General features: G+C 39.2%; 1 protein-coding gene and 1 long non-coding RNA gene across 4 annotated transcripts in view; one reads left to right on the top strand and one right to left on the bottom strand.

Moving 5' to 3' along the window:
* The window catches only part of pde1ca (phosphodiesterase 1C, calmodulin-dependent a), a 47,373-nt gene that overhangs the window by 7,071 nt on the left and 16,371 nt on the right, over positions 1-23,931 (bottom strand). For 2 of the 3 annotated variants that reach the window (XM_051410230.1, XM_051410231.1), the window contains 11 exons: positions 20,887-20,953; positions 19,837-19,953; positions 19,493-19,633; positions 18,609-18,709; positions 18,381-18,509; positions 18,065-18,166; positions 15,481-15,601; positions 8,135-8,216; positions 7,496-7,616; positions 4,027-4,190; positions 1,928-2,224 (listed from right to left, as the gene is read on the bottom strand). In XM_051410230.1, the coding sequence (XP_051266190.1) occupies positions 1,928-2,224; positions 4,027-4,190; positions 7,496-7,616; positions 8,135-8,216; positions 15,481-15,601; positions 18,065-18,166; positions 18,381-18,509; positions 18,609-18,709; positions 19,493-19,633; positions 19,837-19,953; positions 20,887-20,953 (1,442 nt within the window). The remainder of the gene's footprint in view (positions 1-1,927; positions 2,225-4,026; positions 4,191-7,495; positions 7,617-8,134; positions 8,217-15,480; positions 15,602-18,064; positions 18,167-18,380; positions 18,510-18,608; positions 18,710-19,492; positions 19,634-19,836; positions 19,954-20,886; positions 20,954-23,931) is intronic. The other variant, XM_051410232.1, reaches the window with a different exon arrangement.
* Positions 9,531-13,622, top strand: LOC127369202 (uncharacterized). The gene is made up of 2 exons (XR_007886037.1): positions 9,531-9,614; positions 13,574-13,622. It is a non-coding gene; the product is annotated as an uncharacterized LOC127369202 (long non-coding RNA).

The raw sequence follows: 23,931 nt of genomic DNA, 5'->3' as shown, positions 1-23,931 counted from the left end.
ATGATGGCCTATAAACAGTGATTAATGCAGGAATTCACAGTTACAAAGCACTTACTACTCGTTAATTAAGTATTTTGAGTGAGCTCATCTAAAGTGAGCACTATCTATGGCTTATTAAGCATTTACAAATGAGATATAAAGGCTGGCAATGCCTCGAGACTCACAAAATGTTCAGTTGTCTTAACAGACGAAGAAGAAACACAACTCAAAGGGATATAGAACATATTGTATTGATATTTATTGCAACTTCCCAACATATGGGAAGACGAACAAGGGTGGTTTACGAAGACATGCTATTGTTGTGATCTTCTCTGTTTGGGACGTGTACGTTGAGCTCCCGCTCTCAGCACGTCATCAGCGTCTAGTCTCGTCTAGCCGGGCGAGGTGAGGGCCTAGCAGCGGCAGGTTGGCTTAGCCACCGCGGGCGGGTCGGTAACGTTAGTAACCTTAGTCGTTAGTGTCAAGTGACAAGCTAACGTTAGCTTTCAACCATAATGTGTGCTACCAAACAAAGACACATACTCACCACTAGTGCGGCTGACGGCCGCCGACTCCAATGTGCTTCTCCATGCTCCCCTTGGCTGCACTGTCAGAAACTTCTGAGAGTTAAAGTAAATATGACGTAACAGCACGTCATCAACGTGATGACGTGCTGTTACGGGAGAGCGGGAGCTCAACGTACACGTCCCAAACAGATAAGATCACAACAATAGCATGTCTTCATAAACCACCCTTGTTCGTCTTCATACAATATGTTGGGAAGTTGCAATAAATATCAATACAATATGTTCTATATCCCTTTGTGTTGTGTCTCTTCTTTGTCTGTTAAGATAAACTGAAAACTTTGTGAGTCTCGAGGCATTGTCAGCCTTTATATCTAATTTGTAAATGCTTAATAAGCCATAGATAGTGCTCACTGTAGATGAGCTCGTGCAAAATACTTAATTAACGAGTAGTAAGTGCTTTGTAACTGTGAATTCCTGCATTAATAACTGTTTATAGGCCATCATTAGAAAATGAATTTGTTGTGGGTTTTTATAGAACATCTGCTAACACAGTCACTAATCATTAATACATGTCTGAATAGTGGATGTGCAAGTGCATGCAGAAATGTACAGTACAATGAAGAGTAAAACATTTATAACTGTGATTATAAACCACATAGTAATGACTATTTACAGCAGAAACATGCTTTATAAATGATGAATTCAGTATTTACTAATCCATAACTAATGTGCTTATCAATGATGAATAAAACATTTTTAACTGTGTTTATAAACTACATACTAATGTGTATTCATGCGTTATAAATGATGAATTCAGTATTTATTCATGCTTAACTAATGCTTAATAGTGTGTACTCATTATAAAGTGTTACCAGCATCAGAGACATATTACATTTTGACTTGATGTGTTTTAAACAGTCCACCATGCCTCAACAAAAATAACCAATCAGAACCAAAAACATAATTGATTGAGCCCACCACCCCAAAGCGTCTTTGCATCTTTCTTAGCTCAGATTGTTTTCGTTTGGGCCTGTTGGACTCTTGCAAATGCCATCTGGAGCCTGAGGAACCTGATTTTTTCACAGATTATCTGTCTCATGTACTGTTACCTACGGCAGCTTTAAGTTTATTTCTCACTGATGCAGGTGTATATCGTTTGTTGAAACGGCAACTTTGCATGGTGAAAAGCTTTGTATTTGTGAAAACTAGCAATACCACATTAGTATTATCACCAAAAGTTCTTGTGAAATCTGCACAGTAACTATATCTGTCCCTGAAATGTAGTGGAGTACAGTAGAATTTAAAGTAAGGTTAAGTACCTTAAAATTATACCTGAGAAGAGCACTTCCATAAAACATTAATAAAGTTAATATTTACACTGCGTAATTTGTTTCCAAGTGAAAAAGTTGATGTGTGCGTACCATTGTAAGAGTGCCGCTGCTGCTTCTCTGTGTGGCCGTGAGGCTTCTTCTTGTCTGTGTGATTTAGACCTGATCCCTGTAGGGAGCCTGCAGCCCCTCCTGGATTATTGTCTCCTCTCTCCTCTTTAGGTTGCCGCTTCTCCTGCTGCCTCCTGTTCTCAACCTCCTCCTGTTCCTCCATGTCTGTTTTCATCTCATCCTGTTCTGTGTTGAGTCTCTTTGACTCTCTCTCCTCTTTTGTCTCCTTCTCTCCCTGGCCGCCCTCCTCTGCCTTTGTCTTCGCATTTGCCTCCAGGTCTACCAGCGCACACACACACACACACACACACACACACACACACACACACACACACACACACACACACACATTAATAGATGTAATTATCATCTGTATTAACTACTATGGAAGCTATGGAGGACCCTAATAACTGTGATTGGGAAGCTTGTGTTTTGGGGTAAATGCCATCAATGGTGGTTGCCCAGGTGCCCCAAGGGGAAATCATACTGTGGGGTGACCATCACATGAATATAATGTTGTCCAGTGTAGATAAATAGAGAAATTGTGGAACAGTACTGTCCTACTGAGAGATAAACCTATGTCCATTCCTATATTTAACTTTCTTGCTGTCACCTTTATGTTCTGACCACTCAGTGATTTCATGAAGTGACATGCCTTATTCTGCCTCATCTTGAAGGGTGGCTGTGGCTCAGAGGCAGAGTGGGTCGTTCATCGGAAAGTTGCGGAAAGCGATTCTGGCTCCTTGAGCAAGATACTGAACCCCGAATTGCTCCCATCAGTGTGTGAATGTACTGTATATGAATGCGTTAGTTTGTGTTTGATGGGCTTTGCCATCACTAAATGAATGTGTGTGAAAGGGAGATGAGACATATGGTGTAAAAGCGATTTGAGAGGTCGGAAGACCAGAAAGGCGCTATGCAAGTACAGGTCCATTTACCATTTACCTTTTGAACCTATCTGATCAACCTGCCAGTGAAGGGCGGTCTACCAGATGAACCAATATACTGGTTTGAATCTCCTGTGTGATGTAGATTTTTCATATACCACTCAAAACATTTTTTTAAATTCTGTAACTCTCTATGAGCAGCAAAATAATATTGTTAATGGGAAAAGAGCTGTATTGAGAGGGGAGCCCAACTAACTTTATAACAAAACAATTATATATGTATTATGTTGTATATCTATTTTTTTTTTTATTTTAGTTCATTTATTTATTTGACTAGTTACTGTTTTTGCAGTTTGCACAATAATTATTATTATTAATAATAATAATAATAATAATAATAATAACAATAATAGTTTACATTATGCAACTCTTCTGTTTCCTTCATATATTATCATTTTGTGGGGCCAAGAAAATATAGTAATCAAAGCTTTCAGTACATAACATACATACATACATACAAAAATAATCCACTAAAACCTATGAAAAAGCCCAGTCATGCAAAAAAAAGGAAAATACCATCATATACCGCTAGGCCGCAATAATCACTTGCACTAACTGCACATACATTTATTTAATTTGTTTTCTATCCGAAAACAGTAAATTTCAGTTTTTATTGATATATCTCTTTACCACCACTTTGGCAGAGTGGAATTGGTCAATTGAGTGCATTTATGGTCTTCCATTCCCTCAAAGCACTTTACTCTACATGTCACATTCACACACTGATGACAGAGCCATGCTCATCAGTAAGAGAAACTAATTCAGTCACGGATGGCACAAGAGCAATTAGCGATTCAGTTTCTTGCTCAAGGACACTACTGTACATGCAGCAGGCGGAGCCAGCCATCAAACTGCCAATCTTTTGAAAGTGATGACCTGCTCTACCTCCTGAGCCACAGCCGCCCATAGGAAACAAGGTGACAATACAATATTAATATATCATCACCTTTTAAGTTATATTATATACATTATGGTGAGAAAAAAAGGTTATCTACTGAGAGGTAACACACAAGCTAGTTGAAGCAATGTCTTAGATCTGTATATGAAAATGTGGATCCCAGGCAAAGATTGGAAAGAACCTTGTAAGACTGACTTATTTCAGAGAAGAAGATATTAAGAGGTCAGTGTGACTACCTTTGGCTGCCTGGGCCTTCCATGTATCCCTGTTGTGACGAATTTCTTGGTTCCATGTGCCCTTGAAGCTTTTGAAGTCCACTGTGGTCAAAGAGCAGCTGCCCTCTGAGCCTGTACTCTTCACACTGGAATGCTTTCCATCACTGCCACTAATACTGTTGACACTGTGGACAGTGTAGACATGGATGGGCACAAATCAAACACATATACACATATTCAGTCATACAAATGCACTAACTGTTAAAACAGTGGAACTTTGCAGACAAGATGGGAGTCTGTTCCAATTAAAGAAATGGTTGCTCTGGCTTTAGTTCTGGTGATTCTTTTGGACCAAGGTTCTGACCGAAACTTGCTCAACTGTTATTGGAGAACAGAGCAAAAAGGGGCAGGACTTAAGAAGAGTAAATTATCACCAACTCAGGTCTGAGTTTTTTGGCCAGATATAGTTTTCTCAGGAGTTGGTGGAGACCAAAAACTTGATATATTTGTTTTAGTCTTTAGCTGAGTGACCAAAAAACAAAAAATAAAACAATGTTGCAACTGTGTTTTTTTTTTTTTCTGTGATGAAAAATGCTTAAAATGTATTAATTAAATAATAATGTATATTGTTATACAGTACTAGTTTGTTTAATATGGTATTACCTTTAAGCATGACAGTTACATAGGGTTGAAATTAAAATTGCATTAATTTTAGGTCACCAATTAAAAAATGCTTTACACACAAACACTGAGACATCAATCTGTGCAATTTGTACAGAAAATTATTGTTTTTCTTGATGCAATATAAAGGACCTGCAGTATATTGCATGCATTAAGTCTCTGCACTGGTCTATAGCAGACTAAAGAGTCTCACCATTGTCTCCATCTATTGCACTGCATTATTCAATTAATATATTATATATATACTACTATGTGCAGTATTTGACATTTTCAGACTTTTGGTGACTCATAGATGTAGTATTAAAAAAGACACTACAGCAGATGGCAATGGATTGTTTATTTCGCTCAGTCTGTTGTGATGTAGTTAGTTAAGACTGATTATGAACCATGTTTCATCAACACTGTAACTACTGTACATAGATTTACAGCTGTAGATTGTTTAATCATACAGACTAAATTGTCTATATCATCTTAATTTGTAATTCATAATTTCTTTAACTAATGACAGCTGGTTCCTGGCAAGAGAGTCACTCATGCTCTCCTCATCTCATGGCCCCACACTGACATCTAGTGGCAATTAGTGATGGGAATTCCAGATCTTTTTAGAGAACCGGCTCCTTTGGCCCGGCTCACTAAAAAGAGCCGGCTCTTTCGGTTCCCAAGTGGCTCCTCATATTTTTTGTTGCTTAAATTAATTTATTACCAAATTATGTGTAAAATGAATATCTAATGTAAATACATGCATTATATCAAATGTTAAGTATTTATATGGATTTATTAATATACTCAACATGGAACAGAGTGCTACAAAAATAAATTATAAAACACAAAAACAAAGACCCATCTTTATTAGACAAAAAGCTGCTTGATATGAAATTTTTAACTTTGCAGTCGATACTCTGCCTTTGAACTGTCTACCACATACATATATGTCCAAACTTTATTACATTTCCTGTCACTCGTATTCCTCACCTTTCCAGTGTGTAGTCTCTGTCTATGTAGCGCCAAGTTCTCTCGTTCTCTCACATCTCCCTCCCACCGGTTCACTTGCTCACTGTGCCCTGTGTGTCTGTAACCCCTCCCTCCCCCCTCCTGCTCAGTGTAGATACACAGATGCCACCACACATCTTGACCAATCACTCGGCTTTAACAGGAAAAAAAATTCCGGATCTGGCTCCCAATCAGGAGCCGGCTCCCGTCGTTCACTTCAAAGAGCCCGCTCTTAGAGCCGGATCGTTCGCGACCGACCCATTACTAGTGGCAATATTACCTACATACATATGGATGTATAATGTATTTTGTGTCATAGAAAGCCCACAGACCCCTTTCTGATTTTTAACAGGTGTCAAGATCATACATTTTGGGTAGGGCTGGGCGATATGGCTTAAAGATAAAATCTCAGATTTTTTCACACCAAACCCGATTTACGATATTAATTGTTTTTTTTGTAGACTGTTTTTTAGCGGGTGTTTGTGAGCTGCGGTCCTGTATATCTTGCAGAGAGCAACATTTTTCCCACTCGACTGCATGCCTCTGCTTGAGGTGCTGGAATAAATTGATCGTACTGCTACCTTTGGTTGCAACAGCTTTCAAACAAACTTTGCAGTGGGTCGTGGTTTGTTCGCTGTTGGACGCCACAAAACCAAACCAGTTCCATACAACCAACGACACTGTGCCTTTTTTGGAGACGAGCTCATCCTGGCTTACTGCCATGTTGTGTTTATCTGTGGAGAGGCGGGGGAGGGGTCAGGGCACTCTGACCTATGGGAGCCCAAAGGGAGCGCCGGTGTTGTGGAAGTTCAAGAGAAAACTGATTTTAACTAAAAATAAATCGTGTTTAACTACAAATTCTAATTAATCGATAAAATCGATTTATTGCCCAGCCCTAATTTTGGGCGGAAAAATGTTGTTAGGAATACATAAATGTAAGAGTGATCTACACACATTTTTGATATGTTGCAGTCCAATGCTACATACTAACAATATGAACTATTCAGTATATACTATGTCTTAATACTGACAGGTCAAGCCAAATTAAGTAAACCAGTGAGAATGTTAAAGGTTAAAGATTAGTCTCACATTAACAACTGTATCAAAATTAGCAGTAGAATGAGGGAGAAGTCAATCAAAACACACACAGGGATAGATCTAATGTTTTAAAGAGTTCGGTCTAGACCTGCTCTATTTGAAAAGTGTCCTGAGATAACTTCTGTTATGAATTGGCGCTATACAAATAAAATTGAATTGAATTGAATTGAATTGAATCTAGAGAAATATTGACGGGGTAACTAGAGGGTGACATAGAGACTTTAAGGGGTAGCAGAAATATATTCTGATTTAATTCAGATTTTTTCAAAATGTGTATTTTTTATTTGAACTTAACCCTATAACTAAGTGTGGTCATGATAGATCATTACATTAACTTCGTTTTTTAACATGTTAATTATTAAAATTAAATTATTAAAATGTTTTTGCAGTGTTATCAATGCTAGAAATGCAACTGTAGGAAGTAACTCTTATAAAAATGGTAAGATGCTACAAATGATATTCAGCTACAAAAAAAATCCTGACAGTTAGAATGGAAGCACAGAGAGTCATTGTTTTGGAGACAATACACTGTCCTGTCTAGTTGTATTGGTGCAAGTTTCAACATGTCTCATTGTGAATCTTTGGTCTAAACAGAGCTAAGATATACAGTATATGTCAGGAGGGATTGGTGTCTTATTTCATGATGTTTCAGTATTATAACAACATGAGTTTCAGGAGTGTCACACAGGACTGAGGGTCTACAGACTCTAGTGTGTGTCACCTGCATCGTCTGAAGCCAGGCAGTCCAGAGTGGGATGCCTCCTCAATGAGCGGTGTCACAATCTTCTCGATCATGTCCGTCAGCACGGTAAATGTTGGCTCAACAATGAAGTCAATGAATCCTGCAGGATACAGGGACCATGCCAGATTAACATTCTCTTTTTACCTTCTGCTTGTTTTTGTTAAAACCAGGAAATCATTAGATGTCTGCATCTGTAGTATACAAGATCTTAACAAAACCATCTGAAACAGTGTCAGTCAAATAATCAAGTAACAAGTGTTTCTCGCTTATCTAGAAATTCCAATCTTTGTGTTTTCATTTCAGGGATGTAAATAATTCATTAGGATTCCAAAGAAGTTTAAATATGTATTCAAGTTCCTACATGGAATGTTTAAATTTATTTGCATGATTTGAATAGACAAAAAGAAACAAAATGCAGGACGAATTCCCTAGAGATTCAGTAAATCAGTGGATTCCATAACATAGAACAGTGACCTGTGCTGAACTGTACAATGGCTAAACCTGTTAAACATGAAAAGCTGCTGTCATAAATTGACTAGATAAACAGACTTGATTTTTGGTGTTAAATATACTGTGAATCCCACACTGAGCAGCATTACTTGAATTTGTGTGCCTTACCGATCTGGGACTGGGCCACCATGGTGGATTTGCGGTCACAGAGAGGGGAGAAAGGTAGACCTAGCTCTGCTTCTTTATCACCCTGAAAACAAATTCAACATCACTAGGTACTGTCAGCAAAGGTGCACTTGGGCAGGTTCACTTAAGGTCAACAGCCAGCAGAGACAGCCAATCAGACCAGTTTGGCCTTTGAAACACATATCCCTCTAATTGTGAGTGTACATCTGGTTGTGACAGAAATGTCTCTTACACCTCTGCAATATCTATCATGAAAAGCAAAATGATAAAACTGATACATCTGAAAACTTCAATTCTTTGCTTGTCATTACTATTTATGCTGGGATCCTGTTGAAATAGTAACAACATTGTTACTATGATTGATTGGTTACATGTCTTGAACTAATCCTTTGTGCAGAGCAAATGACCAATATAGCATAAATTAGTCAGCTCACTGGTTAAAAGTGAGCCAGTGTTATGATAGTAGAAAGCCTGTGTAATGAATATCCTGTTGGGAGAGGGCGATAGCCAAGAGTGCATTGTGCTTAAAAAGAAAAAAGTGTTTTAAATATTAAATACTTAATGTTATTTGTTTCTTAATGTTTGATTTCTGTTAAAATAGTTTGTGGTGTGGGGATATTGTAATGCCTTAAAACATACATTTTGTACAGAACATTTATTTGTAGCTACTGTACTTGACAAGTATGTTCTGTACAAAATGTATATAATATAATATTTTTTATCTTCTGGAAAAGATATTTATGAAAGGTAGAGCAAAAGCATCTTATAATTATAAGAAAACAAATCACTTTTAAGTTCAGTTCAAATTAAATACTTCATCATATAGCAGAAAACAAAAAGAAGACTTTTTGGTATTGTCAGGATCTCCCATTTATTTATACCTGTGCTTTTGCTCTACCTTTCATAAATATCTTTTCCAGAAGATAAAAAATATTATATTATATATTTATGTATTGGGATGTAAACTTTGCCAAGCATCACAACTGTGGTTAATAATGTATTTTGATGAAAACCCAAATATTGAGAGTTCAGTGTGTAGAATTTAATCAACTAGCGTTCCAGTTCCTGAAAAGCATGAGAAACACAAATGCCCCTACCTAGAGCCAGTGTTTGGTTTGTCCCTTGTGGGCTATTGGAGAAAGATGGCATGACAGACTCCAAGGTGAACTGTGGCATCTAAAAAGCTCTATCTAGGGTACCAAAGACATAATGATTCTTATTTTCAGGTAACTATACTAATTATAAAGGAAAATGATTGCTTTTTCAGATAATGAATCTATCACCTGCTGCTAAAAGGATGCAACAAGTGGCCAATAGCCAAATAGATGTATGTATTGTACTTGCTCAAGTGTGCTACTTTTTCCTTCATCAAGTACTACTTTGGGTAATTCTATAAAACACAGTGCAGTTGCTCTACTAATGCTTTGTGCATCCACGTCCGACATCCGGAACTTGGCTCTAGGTGGGTGGCCATCTGCCCCGACCAGTTGAGGGTGAGAGAGAGCGAGAGAACAGAGGTAACGACAAAGGCAGAGACAAAGGTGCACAGCAACAACAATAGCAACAACTACACTGATAGTAGTGACTAATGTTGATAATGATGATGAACATGAAGAAGATGATGATGACGACGACAACAGGCTTCTCATGCTCAGGAACCTTGAAGACAAACGTATCCACCATGATGTCCCAGGTCTAGGTCTTAATATTTTTGATGTTTGAAGTTTGAGAGTGCAAGCGCCTCACAGGATCTTTGCAGTACATCGATGGCTTCAGCTTCTGTAGGAAAAGACTTTAGAGCATCATTCACATAGAATTATTTTTCTATAAACTGCCTTACATCACTGCCATACATATTCTCTGCATTTCTTGCTGGCTTCCTCAAGCCAAAGATAGCCACAGCTGGTGGCTGGTGCCGAAAATTTGAACTCTCATGCAGAAATCGACAACCTCATTGTTGAAGTTGTTGTCACGAAACCACAAGTACTGCAGGACATCCCTGTCATTCTCTTGTACAGCGAAGCTGTAAAACATCTGCTGGATGTCTGCAGTGAGAGCAACTGGTTCTTTGCGGAATTGGAGGAGGACCCCCAACAAGCTGTTATTCAGATCAAGTCCTGACAGAAGCACAGTGACACCCCATCAACCCGAGCAGCCGGGAAGCCAGGGAGGCTGGGTGACTGAACGAAAGAAGAATAAACCGCTGAAGCCCACAGTTCACCACCAACAGGTTGATGTTTCTAATAAATTGTCCCCACTCAGCGACACACCCGCTGAGAAATCCAACTCTGATTATTGGCAGCTCGATAGTCAGAAACGTAAACCTAGCGAAGCCAGCGACCATGTATCCAGTAAATGTATCCCTGGGGCCAGAGCGGGCGACATCGAATCGTATTTGAAACTGCTGGCTAAAGATAAGCGTGAATATAGTAAGATTGTTATTCATGTCAGCGGTAATGACACCCGATTACGCCAATCGGAGGTCACTTAAATTAATGTGGAGTCGATGTGTAGATATACAAAAACAATGTCGGACTCCGTAGTGTTCTCTGGACCATATATTATTATATATTGATGTTTAACATTTAATAGTCTTCCCTCAAAACCCTTTCCTATCTGAACATTATTTAATAACTTTTGAATTCCTATTACTAGATTATAGGCCTTTGGTCAAAACTTCCTACAGCAGATGCCTATCTTACAGTATCTTAATTTAAGGAGGAGATCCATCAGTGTTTAATTCAGTGCCATGTCTGAATATAACAGAGTCCTATAATAACTTTAGTTCCTCTCTCCCCATCTTGTTAATAGTGCTGCAGACTCACTATGATAAACATTAGATTCTATCGCTCCTATGAAGAGGAAAATATTAAAACATAGGAAACTAGCATTGTGGTACAACCACCAAACCTGCCAATTAAAGCTAAAAGCAAGGAAATCTGAAACGAAATGACGCTCTTCGAAATTATTAGAATATCGCTCAAATTGGCAAGATAATCTTAAAACCTATAGAAAGACCCTCCGTAATGCCAGAGGAGCCTATTATTCAGCACTAATAGAAGAAAATAACAGCAACCTCAGGTTCCTCTTCAGCACTGTAGCAAGGCTGACAGAGAGTCACAGCTTTATTGAGCCACATATCCCCAGAAGCTTAAGTAGCAATGATTCCATGAGCTTCTTTTATGATAAAATTATTACTATTAGAGAAAAAATTAATCACCAAATGCCCTCAACAGGTATCACTGGCTCTCCAAGTTCAGGAACTTTAACTAATGTTAAATCAGATATATATTTAGAATGTTTTTCTGCCATCAATCTTCATCAGTTAATTTCAATAATTTCTTCAACAAAGCCATCAACCTGTCTGTTAGACCCCATCCCAACTAGGCTGCTTAAAGAAGTCGTTCCCTTAATTGGCACTTCTTACTGGATATGATAAATCTTTCTTTATTGTCAGGATATGTATCACAGTCCTTTAAAGTAGCTGTAGTTAAACCCCTTCTTAAAAAGCCCACTCTTGACCCAGGGGTTTTAGGCAACTATAGACTGATTTCTAACCTCCCCTTCCTCTCTAAGAGTCTGGAGAAAGTAGTCGCCAAACAGTTGTGTGACTTTCTACATAACAATAGCTTATTTGAGGATTTTCAATCAGGATTTAGAGTTCATCAACAGCACAGAGACAGCTCTGTTTAAAGTTAATAATGACCTTTGATTGCTTCCGACAATGGATTTGTCTCTGTACTTGTATTTTTAGATCTTAGTACTGCATTTGACACCGGTGACCATGATATTCTTTTACAGAGACTTGAGCATCAAATTGGCAATACAGGAACCGCACTAAGCTGGGTTAGGTCATACTTATCAGATCGTTCTCAGTTTGTACACATTAACGATGAATCCTCCATAAATACTACTGTTAGTTATGGAGTTCCACAAGGTTCTGTACTTAAACCAATACTATTTACTTTATATATGCTTCCTTTAGGCAACATAAGGAATCACTTCATTAACTTTCATTGCTATGCAGATGATACACAGTTATATCTATCTATCAAGCACGATGAAATTAATCAATTATCTAAATTACAAACATGTCTTTAGTTCTGGATGAGCTGCAATATTCTGATGTTAAACTGAAAAAAACAAAATTCTTGTACTTGGCCCCAAAAACCTCAGAGACTCTCTGTCTAAAGATATAGTCACTCTAGATGGCATTACCTTGGCCTCTAGCACCACTGTCAGGAATCTTGGAGTTATCTTTGATCAGGACATGTCATTTAATTCCCATACAAAGCAAACCTCCAGGACTGCCTTCTTTCATTTACGTAGTATTACAAAAATTAGACACATCCTGTCACAGACGAATGCAGAAAAACTAATCCATGCCTTTGTTACTTCTAGGCCGGATTACTGCAACTCCTTATTATCAGGCTGCCCCAATAAGTCCATTAAGACGCTCCAATTAATTCAGAACACTGCAGCACGAGTACTGAGAGGAACTAGGAAAAGAGATCACATCTCTTCTGTACTAGCTTCTCTGCAATGGCTCGCTGTAAAATTTAGAATAGAATTTAAAATCCTCCTCCTCCTCACCTACAAAGCTCTTCATGGTCAGGCCCTTTCATATCTTAAAGAGCTCATAGCACCCTATTTACCCTCTAGAACACTCGGTTCTCTGAATGCAGGGCTTCTTGTGGTTCCTATAGTCTCTAAAAGTAGAATAGGAGCCAGAGCCTTCGGTTACCAAGCTCCTCTCCTGTGGAACCAGCTTCCAGTTGTGGTTCGGGAGGCAGACACCCTCTCAATATTTAAGAGTAGGCTTAAGTTTGTCTTTGATAAAGCCTAGAGTTAGGGCCGGCTCAGGTGAGTCCTGAACCATCCCTTAGTTATGCTGCTATAGGCCTAGACTATCGGGGGATTTCCCATGATGCACTGAGCTCCTCTCTTCCTCTCCCTCTCTTTCTGCACTCATTCATGTCCCATTAATGCATGTTACTAACTTCTTCCCCAGAGTTCTTGTGCTTTCTCGTCTCGCAGGTTCTCATGGATCCTAGTGGTGCCTCCTGCCATGGTCCTGCTTGACTGCCATTGCTAATATCACTGATATTATTGTTATTATTATTATTATTAATATTATTATTATTACTATAGTTACTATTATTACTATTGTCACTGCTCATTGTCCCCCATCGTTGCTGTTGTCGTTGTCATCGTCTTCTTTAAGTTCATCATCATCAGTCACTACTATTGGTGTAGTTGTTGCTACTGTTGTTGCTGTGCAACTGTCTGTCTGTCTGTCTGTCTGTCTGTCTCTGTCTGTCTGTCTGTCTGTCTGTCTCTCTCTCTCTCTCTCTCTCTCTCTCTCACCCCAACTGGTCGAGGCAGACGACCACCCACCTAGAGCCGAAGGGTCTGTCCTAGGTTTCTGCCTCTTAAAAGGCAGTTTTTCCTTGCCCCCATCGCCAAGTGCTTGCTCATGGTGGTACTGTTGGGTCTCTGTAAATAATGTTATAAGAAGTTTAGTCTAGACCTGCTCTATTTGAAAAGTGTCCTTAGATAACTTCTGTTATGAGTTGGCGCTATACAAATAAAATTGAATTGAATTGAATTGAATCAACCTTTGCGCTGGAGTCGAAGACCACACAGAGTTTGGTCAGGCATCTGGAGGTGATACACACCAAAGGTAGGCAGATACCAGCATTCCTGGCCTTCTTGCAGAGGTGGTGCTGGCTGTGCATGGTTGTTGTCAAATAGTTTCTGCATAAACTCGATGTACTGAGCGTTCATGATTGGTTTCTTGTTGAGGGTGCGTCTGAGTGACATCAATCTCTTGTAGGCATAGTCTCAGTTATTGGCAAGGAGACGCCTGGGGCTGCAAAATAGAAACGGAACAACCTAGTTGTTGCTACCATCCTTGGAAAATGTCTTCTCCATTATCTCCAAGAAGGTCCTGTCCTCAATGGAAGGTGCAAGCTGATTATCATGTATACCTATTATGCTCTCTTCAGTGGTAGCTTTTACTGCCTGTTTTCTTTAGATTCCATAGTATTGCTCTCTGATTGCCTCCTAGGCTGTAGTCATCCCTGACAATAAGGAGACTTTCACATCCCATCAACTGACTCCACCATGTAGCTTAATGCTCTCCTACCTGCTGCTTCTTTTGTTCCTGCACATGTAAAAGGTATAAAGACTTGTGGTTCCTTGAATGCCAAACATCTCGAAGAACTCTGCCTTGGCAAGGGAATGTTTTCCCAAAAGATGACATACATTCTCTTGATATCTTCGGATGATCAGTAGCATATACATCTACTAGGCATATCTTTGAACCTGATTTGCCATTGACTCCAGTTCCACAGAAGGTCAGTTCCTGACAGTAACATATCTCTGTCACCACCACATCACAATTCTTGGCTAGGGGATAAGTTGAAGCACAGCAGTGGAAACAGATGGAATTGTCTCTAAGGACCCTCTTACTATCATAAGCATTGCCCTGAAACCTCTGTACTTGCGTAAGGGGTGAGGTTTGTGGTGGACAGGGCACTGCTTATTTGGGACTTCCACCGCTTTGTGAGCTTTGCTGGTTTCTGTAGACACATTAGTTTTGTGTACTGAGACAGGTGTTTTGCTGCTGTTTCCTGCAAACCTTTCCTTCTTCTGTGCAGGTGAGGAGAGAAATGTTGTGTTAAAACTTGGGTCATAACAAGCTTTGGCCTCTCGTTGTACAAACTTCACAAAGAAGTAAAATGGTGGGAAGGTTACATTGTAATCTTCTTTATACTTTGATCCTATGGACATCCATTTTTCCCAGAGGTGGAAAGGTAGTTTTTCCACAAATGGTCCCACATCTGGGCTTAATGGATGCCATGTGGCATTAAGTTCTTCTGTGGAGTTAACAGGAAGTGCATCTATAGCCTGCATTACTCAAATGTACCACTAGAGGGAGTGTCATTTTCCAGTTACAACACATGCATCGCAACAACAATTGTGATGGCTAGACAACTGGGTCAGAGCATCTCCAAAACTGCAGCTCTTGTGGGGTGTTCCCTGTCTGCAGTGGTCAGTACCTATCAAAAGTGATCCAAGGATCATCATTGCAGTTTGTTGCGTATGGGGCTGCATAAGCTGACTGACAGGAACTAGGAAAAGAGATCATATCTCTCCTGTACTAGCGTCTCTGCACTTGCTCCCTGTAAAATTTAGAATAGAATTTAAAATCCTCCTCCTCACCTACAAAGCTCTTCATGGTCAGGCCCCGTTATATCTATATCTATAAAAGGCCCCAGGCCAGTAAAGCAGGGAGTTGGTTACATGGTTATTTTTGTGACTACCTGTCTGAAGAACTCCTCCAGCAGAGATGTGGTCCAGCGATGATGGATGTCCCACCGTTTGGCAGGGTGGCTGATATCAGCAGTGTGCAGCAACAGGGATAAGGCCTTCGGTTTGTCAATCCTAAAAATACAAATATAGTGCAGTCAGTCACTGCTGGGCTGCTGTCACTGACACAACCTGCTGCTGTCCAAAAGTACTTGCTTGTGCCCAAATTTGGTAACTCATGTGATACTCTGCGTCTTTAAAGTAATCAGTGACGGACTAGGAATGAAAAATGACCCTCGACTTTTTGACTCAGATTTGCCTATATTAATATACTAACACCATGCTTCTGCTCCTTGGCTAGTAATCGTGGCCCAATACAACATGCACCAGTGATATGGGAGATGTCATGTAAACTGCTAATGGTAAATGATAGCATAGTGCCTTTCTAGTCTTCCGACCACTCAAAGCACTTTACACTACATGCCACATTCGCCCTTTCACACACATTCACTCAGTGATGGCAAAGCCCATCGAACAGAGACTAACACATTCATACACATTCACACACCGATGCACAGCATTGGCAATTTGGGGTTCAGTATCTTGCTCAAGCAGAAGTGGAGCCTCCTTAGGTTTGATGAGACAGTACTCCTGAAAGGCTCAAGGCCAAGCTCTCTCTAGTCTGGCCACTGAGTGGGAGAGACTTAAATGGACCTGGACCTGCTGTACACTAATGTTCAGGAATCAGAATCAGAATCAGAATGAGATTTATTGCCAGGTAGGTTTTTACAGATACGAGGAATTTATCTTGGTGCAATGGTGCTTAAAATATACAATAAAACAAAAATATAAAATCACACAAAAATATACAAATCACACAAAAATCACACAAGAAGCGCACCAACACACCCAAGTGACTGTCCGTGGTGCCATCTTAGGTTAAGAGCACAGATCACGGAGTTCCAAGTTTCCTTCCCTCAAAAGATCAGATACAACCTGAACCACCCTCTTCCCTTGTAAGCCTTAAGTCCAGCACCAGCCTAGGACTACTAGGACTGTGAGAACATGGTCACAGGAGACCAGTGAGGCGTTATAAGGGCTACTGTGAAGCAACACACTGGGATGTGCTGTGTAATTCATATTGAGAAGACACTAACACTCATATTGTACAACAAGGTGTTCTCATAGAGATTATATATTTTTTCCTAACAACAAACTGTGCTTTTGTTACCTTCACCTCCTAATTACTAATGTAGAAATTTGTTTCTAAGAACTTCTGGGAAGGAGTTAAAATCAAACTAATTTCAGCAAAAGGACTTAGTGAATTAACTGAAACTGAAAACGTGGGTAGGGAAGTTGAATTTTCCTGTAAGAGGTAACCTGTGATATCCTGGGTCCAGCCCTCATCTGCCATTTTATGATATTTCCATTGTGTATTTTTTGTCTTTTTTCTTCACTGCTGAGAGAGGGAGAGGTTTCCTTGAGAAGTCACACATCCTGAACAGCCCCCAGACCCATTGGGAGAGAGCCTGGTCATGTGGTATATGTTTATTTATGTGAATATGAGAATGTTTTCTTGGCATACATTCTGTTTTTCACCACATAATCAATAAGGAACTCAAGTTTTCACCCAACTAGTAGAAAAAGCTAGTGCAAGTCAAATCAGGCAAACGACAATATTTAGTATTTTGTGTAATACTTGAAATAATTATAAAGGTGCTTAAATGATGCCTCATGATTTTATAGCGTCAGCATCCCCACTAAAGCCTTGATTGCACTGCATGACTTTCAAGGTCATCAGATGATATACAACTTTGTGTCTTGTATTGTTTGGAGTCTTGAAGTCGTTGTGGTTTTCACACTATGTGACTGATCAATAACAGGGGGTCACACACAAGATCTTTTACAACATGTTATCCCAGAGTCTGTCTGGTCTTCAAACCTTATTTCATTAGGAGTCATTATTAACACTACAACATAATAACATTACCAACTGGCACATGTTTAATTAGGAAAGTAGTTTAAAAACAGGCACAGGTCCTCTGTCTGCATTGAATGCTGCATTCAGTCCTGGTCCCGGAAGTGATGGTTGGTGGACCAGATACACACCGAATTGAACACACACTCATAACACTGTTTATTCACCATATATTATGTGTTTGACGATGGTTAATGATTTTTTTTCAGTCGTTAGCAAAGTAATTACCCAATTTGTTGCTTCCTGTCTGGTGCTACATTGAAGCCAATGTCTCCTCTCATTGGCTGTAAGTCATTGCATTGCTCCCTGGCATGACTAGATATCTAGCCTGCAAGATATTTTTCGGGCATCTGTGAGGCATCAGCAAGCTCTCTGTGAGCCTGTGGGTAGTGTCTTTTAACAGTTCACATATAGCAACCAACAGTAAGTGCTGATTTGCCTTGGATCTGGGGGCATTTGTTGGTGATCACCCAAAACTGTTGGTGAGTGGAAGATCAAAGCTAAAATCATGTAGTGTGAACTCAGCTTTAGGTGTTGGGATTTGTAAAGAAGCCAAGGTTATAACTTGGGTGGATGTCAACAAAACTGACAGTGACTCAGAAGTGCAATCCACTACTCACGCATCAGGCTGCTGCAGGAAGCCCTTCATGGCTTTGATCTGCTGGAAGTGGCAGGACATGTCAGTGGCCAACACCATCTCTACTACCAGAGTCCGTAGTTCTCTGAAAAAAGGAATGAGAGTGAAATGTCTCAACAAATGTTAGATGGATTGCCAGAACAGTCACATTCTCTTCAGAAGGAATTAAAATAACACCATCATCCAACACGTTCTCACTCTAGGTCATCACATACTGCTTTGTCATGCCCCTTGGCATCTCACACAGACAAGATACCCTCACAGGTCTCAGTTATGCTACTTGGTTAAGTTTCCCTCACCTCCAGTCATCTTTGGAGAGATTGGAGAAGATGTTCATTTCATCATCATCCTGTAGAAGACGATAGGCAGCGCTGACATGGTGGTTCTCCAGAACAGCTCGGTCATTGTACAACATGGCTGTGTCTGACCTGCAAACCCCACACGTACATTCATCATAAGACTTTTTGTAAATAATAATAATAATAATAATAATGTATGACTTTTTTCATGTCCTGAGTGGAAATTACCTAGTCTGAATATGGAAGTTATTGGTGGTTCCTGTATGTTCAAAGTCATGGATGGCAGCTGCAAAAATTATGGCAAAGATCTCCAACTCAGTAAGCCAGTGCTGCGAGAGAGACAACAAACAGAACCCCATGATCAAGGTTACCCAAGATGCTTGAATTTTATGAGCAATGCTTTATATCCAGGATTTTCTTACTTTACTGTACTGTCAGTTTGAAGCTATTACCCCACTGTGTGAAAGTGAAAGTTGCAAATGTCACTTACCCCTGCTGCTTTAGTTTTAAACAATTTAATATTGTACTTCCAACAGACTAGAAGACTCACTAAAAACTAAAAACTAAAAATGTATTTGCATAGCGATGAAACATAAATTATCTATGGACATATTCTTATAAAGCAGGTCTAGACTGTACTCCTAATAAATTATTCCCCCAGCACCCTACTATGAGCAAGCACTGTGGCAAAAAAACACAATTCCCTAATATGGGTCAAAAACAATGAATCCTACACTTTCCTTAAGGCAAATCGATAGAGTCTTTTTATTAGACCCCCAGTTCAACTCAAGGGTCTTTCAAACTACACCTTTAACTTGTCATACAAGCTTCCATTAAATTGTATTCTCCCAGTCCAAGCTGAGGTAGTGACATTATAATTACAAGATCAGGGATATTTTCTCAAACTTGACAGTTATGATGAGTTATCATGACTAGTAAACAAGTGACCTTCATGAGTAAAATTGTTAGAGGTCATTTCTATATTCATTTCTACTGGTCAAATGTGTGAGACAAAGGTAGAAGTTTGGGTTTTGAATCATGAAAATCTCTTTATGCTGAGTGGCTTTAAGTACTCTTTTCTCCATTTTGCATCCACCCAACACAAGACTTACCACCATGCCAGTCTTAAGGAGCAGGTAATGGATGGTCTGGGTGACATCAGCAGCATGCATCAGGTTGTGGTATGGGTTCTTGTGTTTGCTGTAGCCCACCTCCAAAGAGTCCACAAATGAAATGAGAGCAGAAACAGGGACCTGAAATGGAGGCAACACAACAAAGAAGCATGATGACAAACACTGCAGCATTAATGTAAATTAACCATAGTTATAGGATAGGAACCATCATTGACTTTTTAATCAATTTGAGCTACAGTAGCCCATCTGACATCTGATCTATTAGAAAATGTCTTGACACATCTAAAATGAGTGATAAAGGCATTGGAAGATTTTTGGTGTACCTTGAAACGATTGATCAAGTCATATCTGGTAAGCAGTTCATAGAAGACAAATTTCAGAGCGTGGTCTCCGCTAGCATCATTGAGTGCAAACACATCGAAGGACCACATGTCCACATGCTAGAAAAGAGACATACAAGCAAATTTTGTTAGCGCTTGAATATCGACATACCTGTTCATGTGTTCATTGCTATGGCACCTTATTTTTTTAAGGTGTCATACATAAGATGTAAAATTATGGTAACACTTTATATTAAGGTACACATATTCACCATTAACCAGTTACTTATTAGCATGCATATTAGTATCATATTGGCTCTTTATTAGTCATTATAAAGCACGTATCTGCGAAATGCGTGAAAAACTCCAATGCCCCAATCTTGAGCCAGTGTTTAGCTTGTCCGTTCTGGGCTACTGTAGAAACATGGCAGCTCAACATGGCTGATGCCATGGAAGGCGCCCTGTGGTGTCTATAGATAAAAACAGCTCATTCTAAGGTAACAAAAAAAAAAATTCCTATTTTCCTATTTACATACCTATGAATATTATATTCCATTTCTGCCAATATATCCTTCTAAATGGTACACAATGGAAGAGAATGGGTATTCTAGTGGTATTACCATCATATAAAAGACAGACATTAATAAGTGCTTTATAATGACTAATAAAGAGTCCTTTAATTTTTCCTTTAAAATTGACTTAAATAGTTTAGTAAAAGTAAACAGGCCTTCACAATTGAAAAGGTTTGTACCATCATTGGGTAGTAACAGCAAATTATTATTTGTCATCAGTGCACATCTGCTGTTATCGCAAGCCTCATCATTAACCTTATCATTATCAAACTGTCAATTAATCCCACTCTTCAACCTCAACTTTATCCCTCCATTCAAAACCCCTTACTCAGTCCTCCACCTGTCAACTCAATAATGGACTGATTGAATTAAGATTTTTAAAACTCAGCATGTGTTTAGTATCAAAACCTTTGTACAAAATAAAATGAATGTTCATTGCTATTTGTATATGATTTCACCATACACAAACAAACATAAATACCTTGAGCGCAGTGATGGCATTTGGGGGATAACTGAGACCAGCCATGTTGGAAGTTCGTCTGTACATCCTGTCAGATATAACACACACAATACCATGTCAAAACAAGACAAAACACACATAATACAAAATTAGCTCAAATGAATGAATACATAACTGAATACATTATAAATGATGAATACATAATAAATCACAAAATAAGACAAACTCAAACAACGAAAGTTCAATCAAGCAAGTTTAACCCACTACTTTGGGACCATACTGTCCTTACTTAAAACCTATGTAGCAATGCAAGGCTGTCCTTCCAAGAAAATAATCAGCCATTTCAGAAAAGTACTACAGTACAGTATGTTTGTTTAACTGAGAAGTGACCTCTCTGACACTGTTCAGTAGATAAAGGACTACCACAAAATCCTGCAAGCCGAGCTACCGCTAACATCAGCCCTGCTTGTTTCTCTCATAACTTCCAGATGTGATCCAGACATTCTGGAGGTTTTTACCAGGTAACGAATTATGCTTTTAGTTCTCCTCATCTCTGAAAAAAATTAAGCTGTTTCTCCAACACTTTTGCAAACAAAAGTCCCAGAGTCAAGCTGCTGCTAAAGTTAGCTCAGCTTGTTTCTCTGATAACTTAAAATCCAGACGTCTAATAACTAAATTCCTGTGGCTCAGAGGCAGAGCGGGTTGTTCCTTGATCAGAAGGTCCTGGGTTCGATCCCTGGCTCCTGGTGCCACATGTCGAAGTGTCCTTGAGGAAGATACTCTCCACTAATGAGAAGGTTGTTGGTTTGATTCCCCAGCTCCTCCGGCTGCATGTCGAAGTATCCTTGAGCAAGATAATGTACCCCGAATTGCTCCCGATGCTGTGTATGAATGAGTTAGTTCGATCGACTTTGCCATCACTGAATGAATGTGAGTGAAAGAGTGAATGTGGCATGTAGTGTAAAAGTGCTTTGAGTGGTCGGAAGACTAGAAAGTACAGGTCCATTTACCATTTATCATTAATCTGATTCAAATATAAAGTTAAAAAACACAAAAATGTGGATAGAAAGTCAATTTATAACAACTGCAGACAACCACAACACTGATACATGGACAAATGGGGATGACATTGACAGATGACTGGAGAAAGGCATCATTACCTGAACAAATTACATATTTCTCTGGGTGTAATGTACACAACTCAACAGCATATAACATAGTTCTACAACCAAACCAAAATGCAGCTGCACAGGTCCTCTGCAAATTATGCTCTCCTGATGATTCCCAAAACCAGATTTAAAAAATAAAGATGCCTATTGTGGATCAGCATAAGTGGCTTCAGTGATGCTCGCACTGCCCTGCTATGTTCATATTGAGATCTTTTTGCTGCAACCTGTCACTGTTGCAGCAGCAGCAAGATCTTTTTTTTAAGTTAAAACCAATTAAAAACTACTTGCACCATGGCACAGGATAGACTGAATAGACTGGCAAGTATATCAGTTTGGGAACACCACCTTTTTGATCTAAAGGAAATTCTTTAGCATTCTGCACATCACAAACCTTGTTGAATGCCACTAAATAAAATCAGGTCAGTAGGCGTCTGTTAGAAAATATTTTCCAGCCTCATAAAATATCTTTTGACTTGGGTCGTTGACGGCATAGCATTTATTTAAACGTGAAAAATGCTATTTTTGATAGTTATGCACCAAACTTAAGACCATTAATACCAGAGATGTGTTCTTGCCAATTGTAACATTTTAAAGACTTAATGGGCAATGGAAATGTAAGGTCTGAAAGGAAGAGGGAGTAGCATTTAGATAATTTAGACATAATTTAATGGAAACAGTGTTAGAGGGGCAATGTCTGTCATGCCAATCATTTTCCATGACTTAAACCAGGTATCCTAAATACCAGGGTGTGAACGCATTGTTCACTTCTAAATAACTCACAGTGAAGTCATTCCAATGTGCAGGGGTTCATTTTAATGTTATACCCTAATGTGATGGTTTATCAGTTAACTGTATCAACTGCATAGCAGACTGGATTCTTTACTTGCAGTGACAGAGTCACAACTGACTCACATGGAGTCCAACTTGGGTTAAGTAGTAAAATTTGATTGGTCATTGATCCACCTTCAATTGAAATGTATTCTGTTACTGTATTAAGACTCTTGTTTAAATGACTATTAGTATATTTGTACAGTTAACAGATGACTGCTAACAGAAGGAAATACCAATAACAAAACCTGTATTATATTGTATCAGCTACTTTAGAGTGAAGCACCAAATAAGCAGCAAGATGCCCAACCATTGTTCTGACTGGACGATGTGCACCGTTTTGTTGATTGCTACCAGCCATTGTCCTGAATACAGTGAAGGATAATAATAATTGGCCTTTGGTCATTGGGAGCGGCTAAGAAATTGAGCGGGTCGTCCACTAATCAGAAGGTTGTTGGTTTGATCCCCCAGCTCCTCCGGCTGCATGTCGAATTATCCTTGAGCAAGATACTGTACCCCAAGTTGCTCCCAATGCTGTGTCATCGGTGTGTGAATGTGCATGAATGAGTTAGTTTATGTTCGATGGACTTTGCAATCACTGTGTGAATGTGTGTAAAAGCGCATTGAGTGTTTGGAAGACTAGAAAGGCACTATACAAGTACAATCCATTTACCATTGCATTTTAGTGTGAATAATGTTATAAGGAGTTCAGTCTAGACCTGCTCTATTTGAAAAGTGTCCTGAGATAACTTCTGTTATGATTTGGCACTATACAAATAAAACTTAATTGAATTGAATTGAATTGAATGGCAAACTGAATATGATCTTAAAACGCTGGAGGTGGATGGAACCCTGTCAGTAGGCTGCACTTTCAACGGTATTAAAAATGTCCAAATATGTCAATACCCATCAGGATATAATTGAGTAATTAATAGTAGGGAGGTTAAGTGACTTTTGACTTCAAGTCATGATGCAAATGTCCCCTTTGGTATGGAAGTACCTTAGGGCCATAGAAATAAATTTATCCTAAGACACAAGTGAGATCACATTTTGTATCTTATATATGCAC

The sequence above is a fragment of the Dicentrarchus labrax genome, unplaced genomic scaffold (assembly GCF_905237075.1).
Source record: "Dicentrarchus labrax unplaced genomic scaffold, dlabrax2021, whole genome shotgun sequence".
NCBI classification, from domain to species: domain Eukaryota; kingdom Metazoa; phylum Chordata; class Actinopteri; family Moronidae; genus Dicentrarchus; species Dicentrarchus labrax.
Note: the sequence above shows the minus strand (reverse complement) of the source record. Positions and strands in the feature narration are given on the sequence as shown.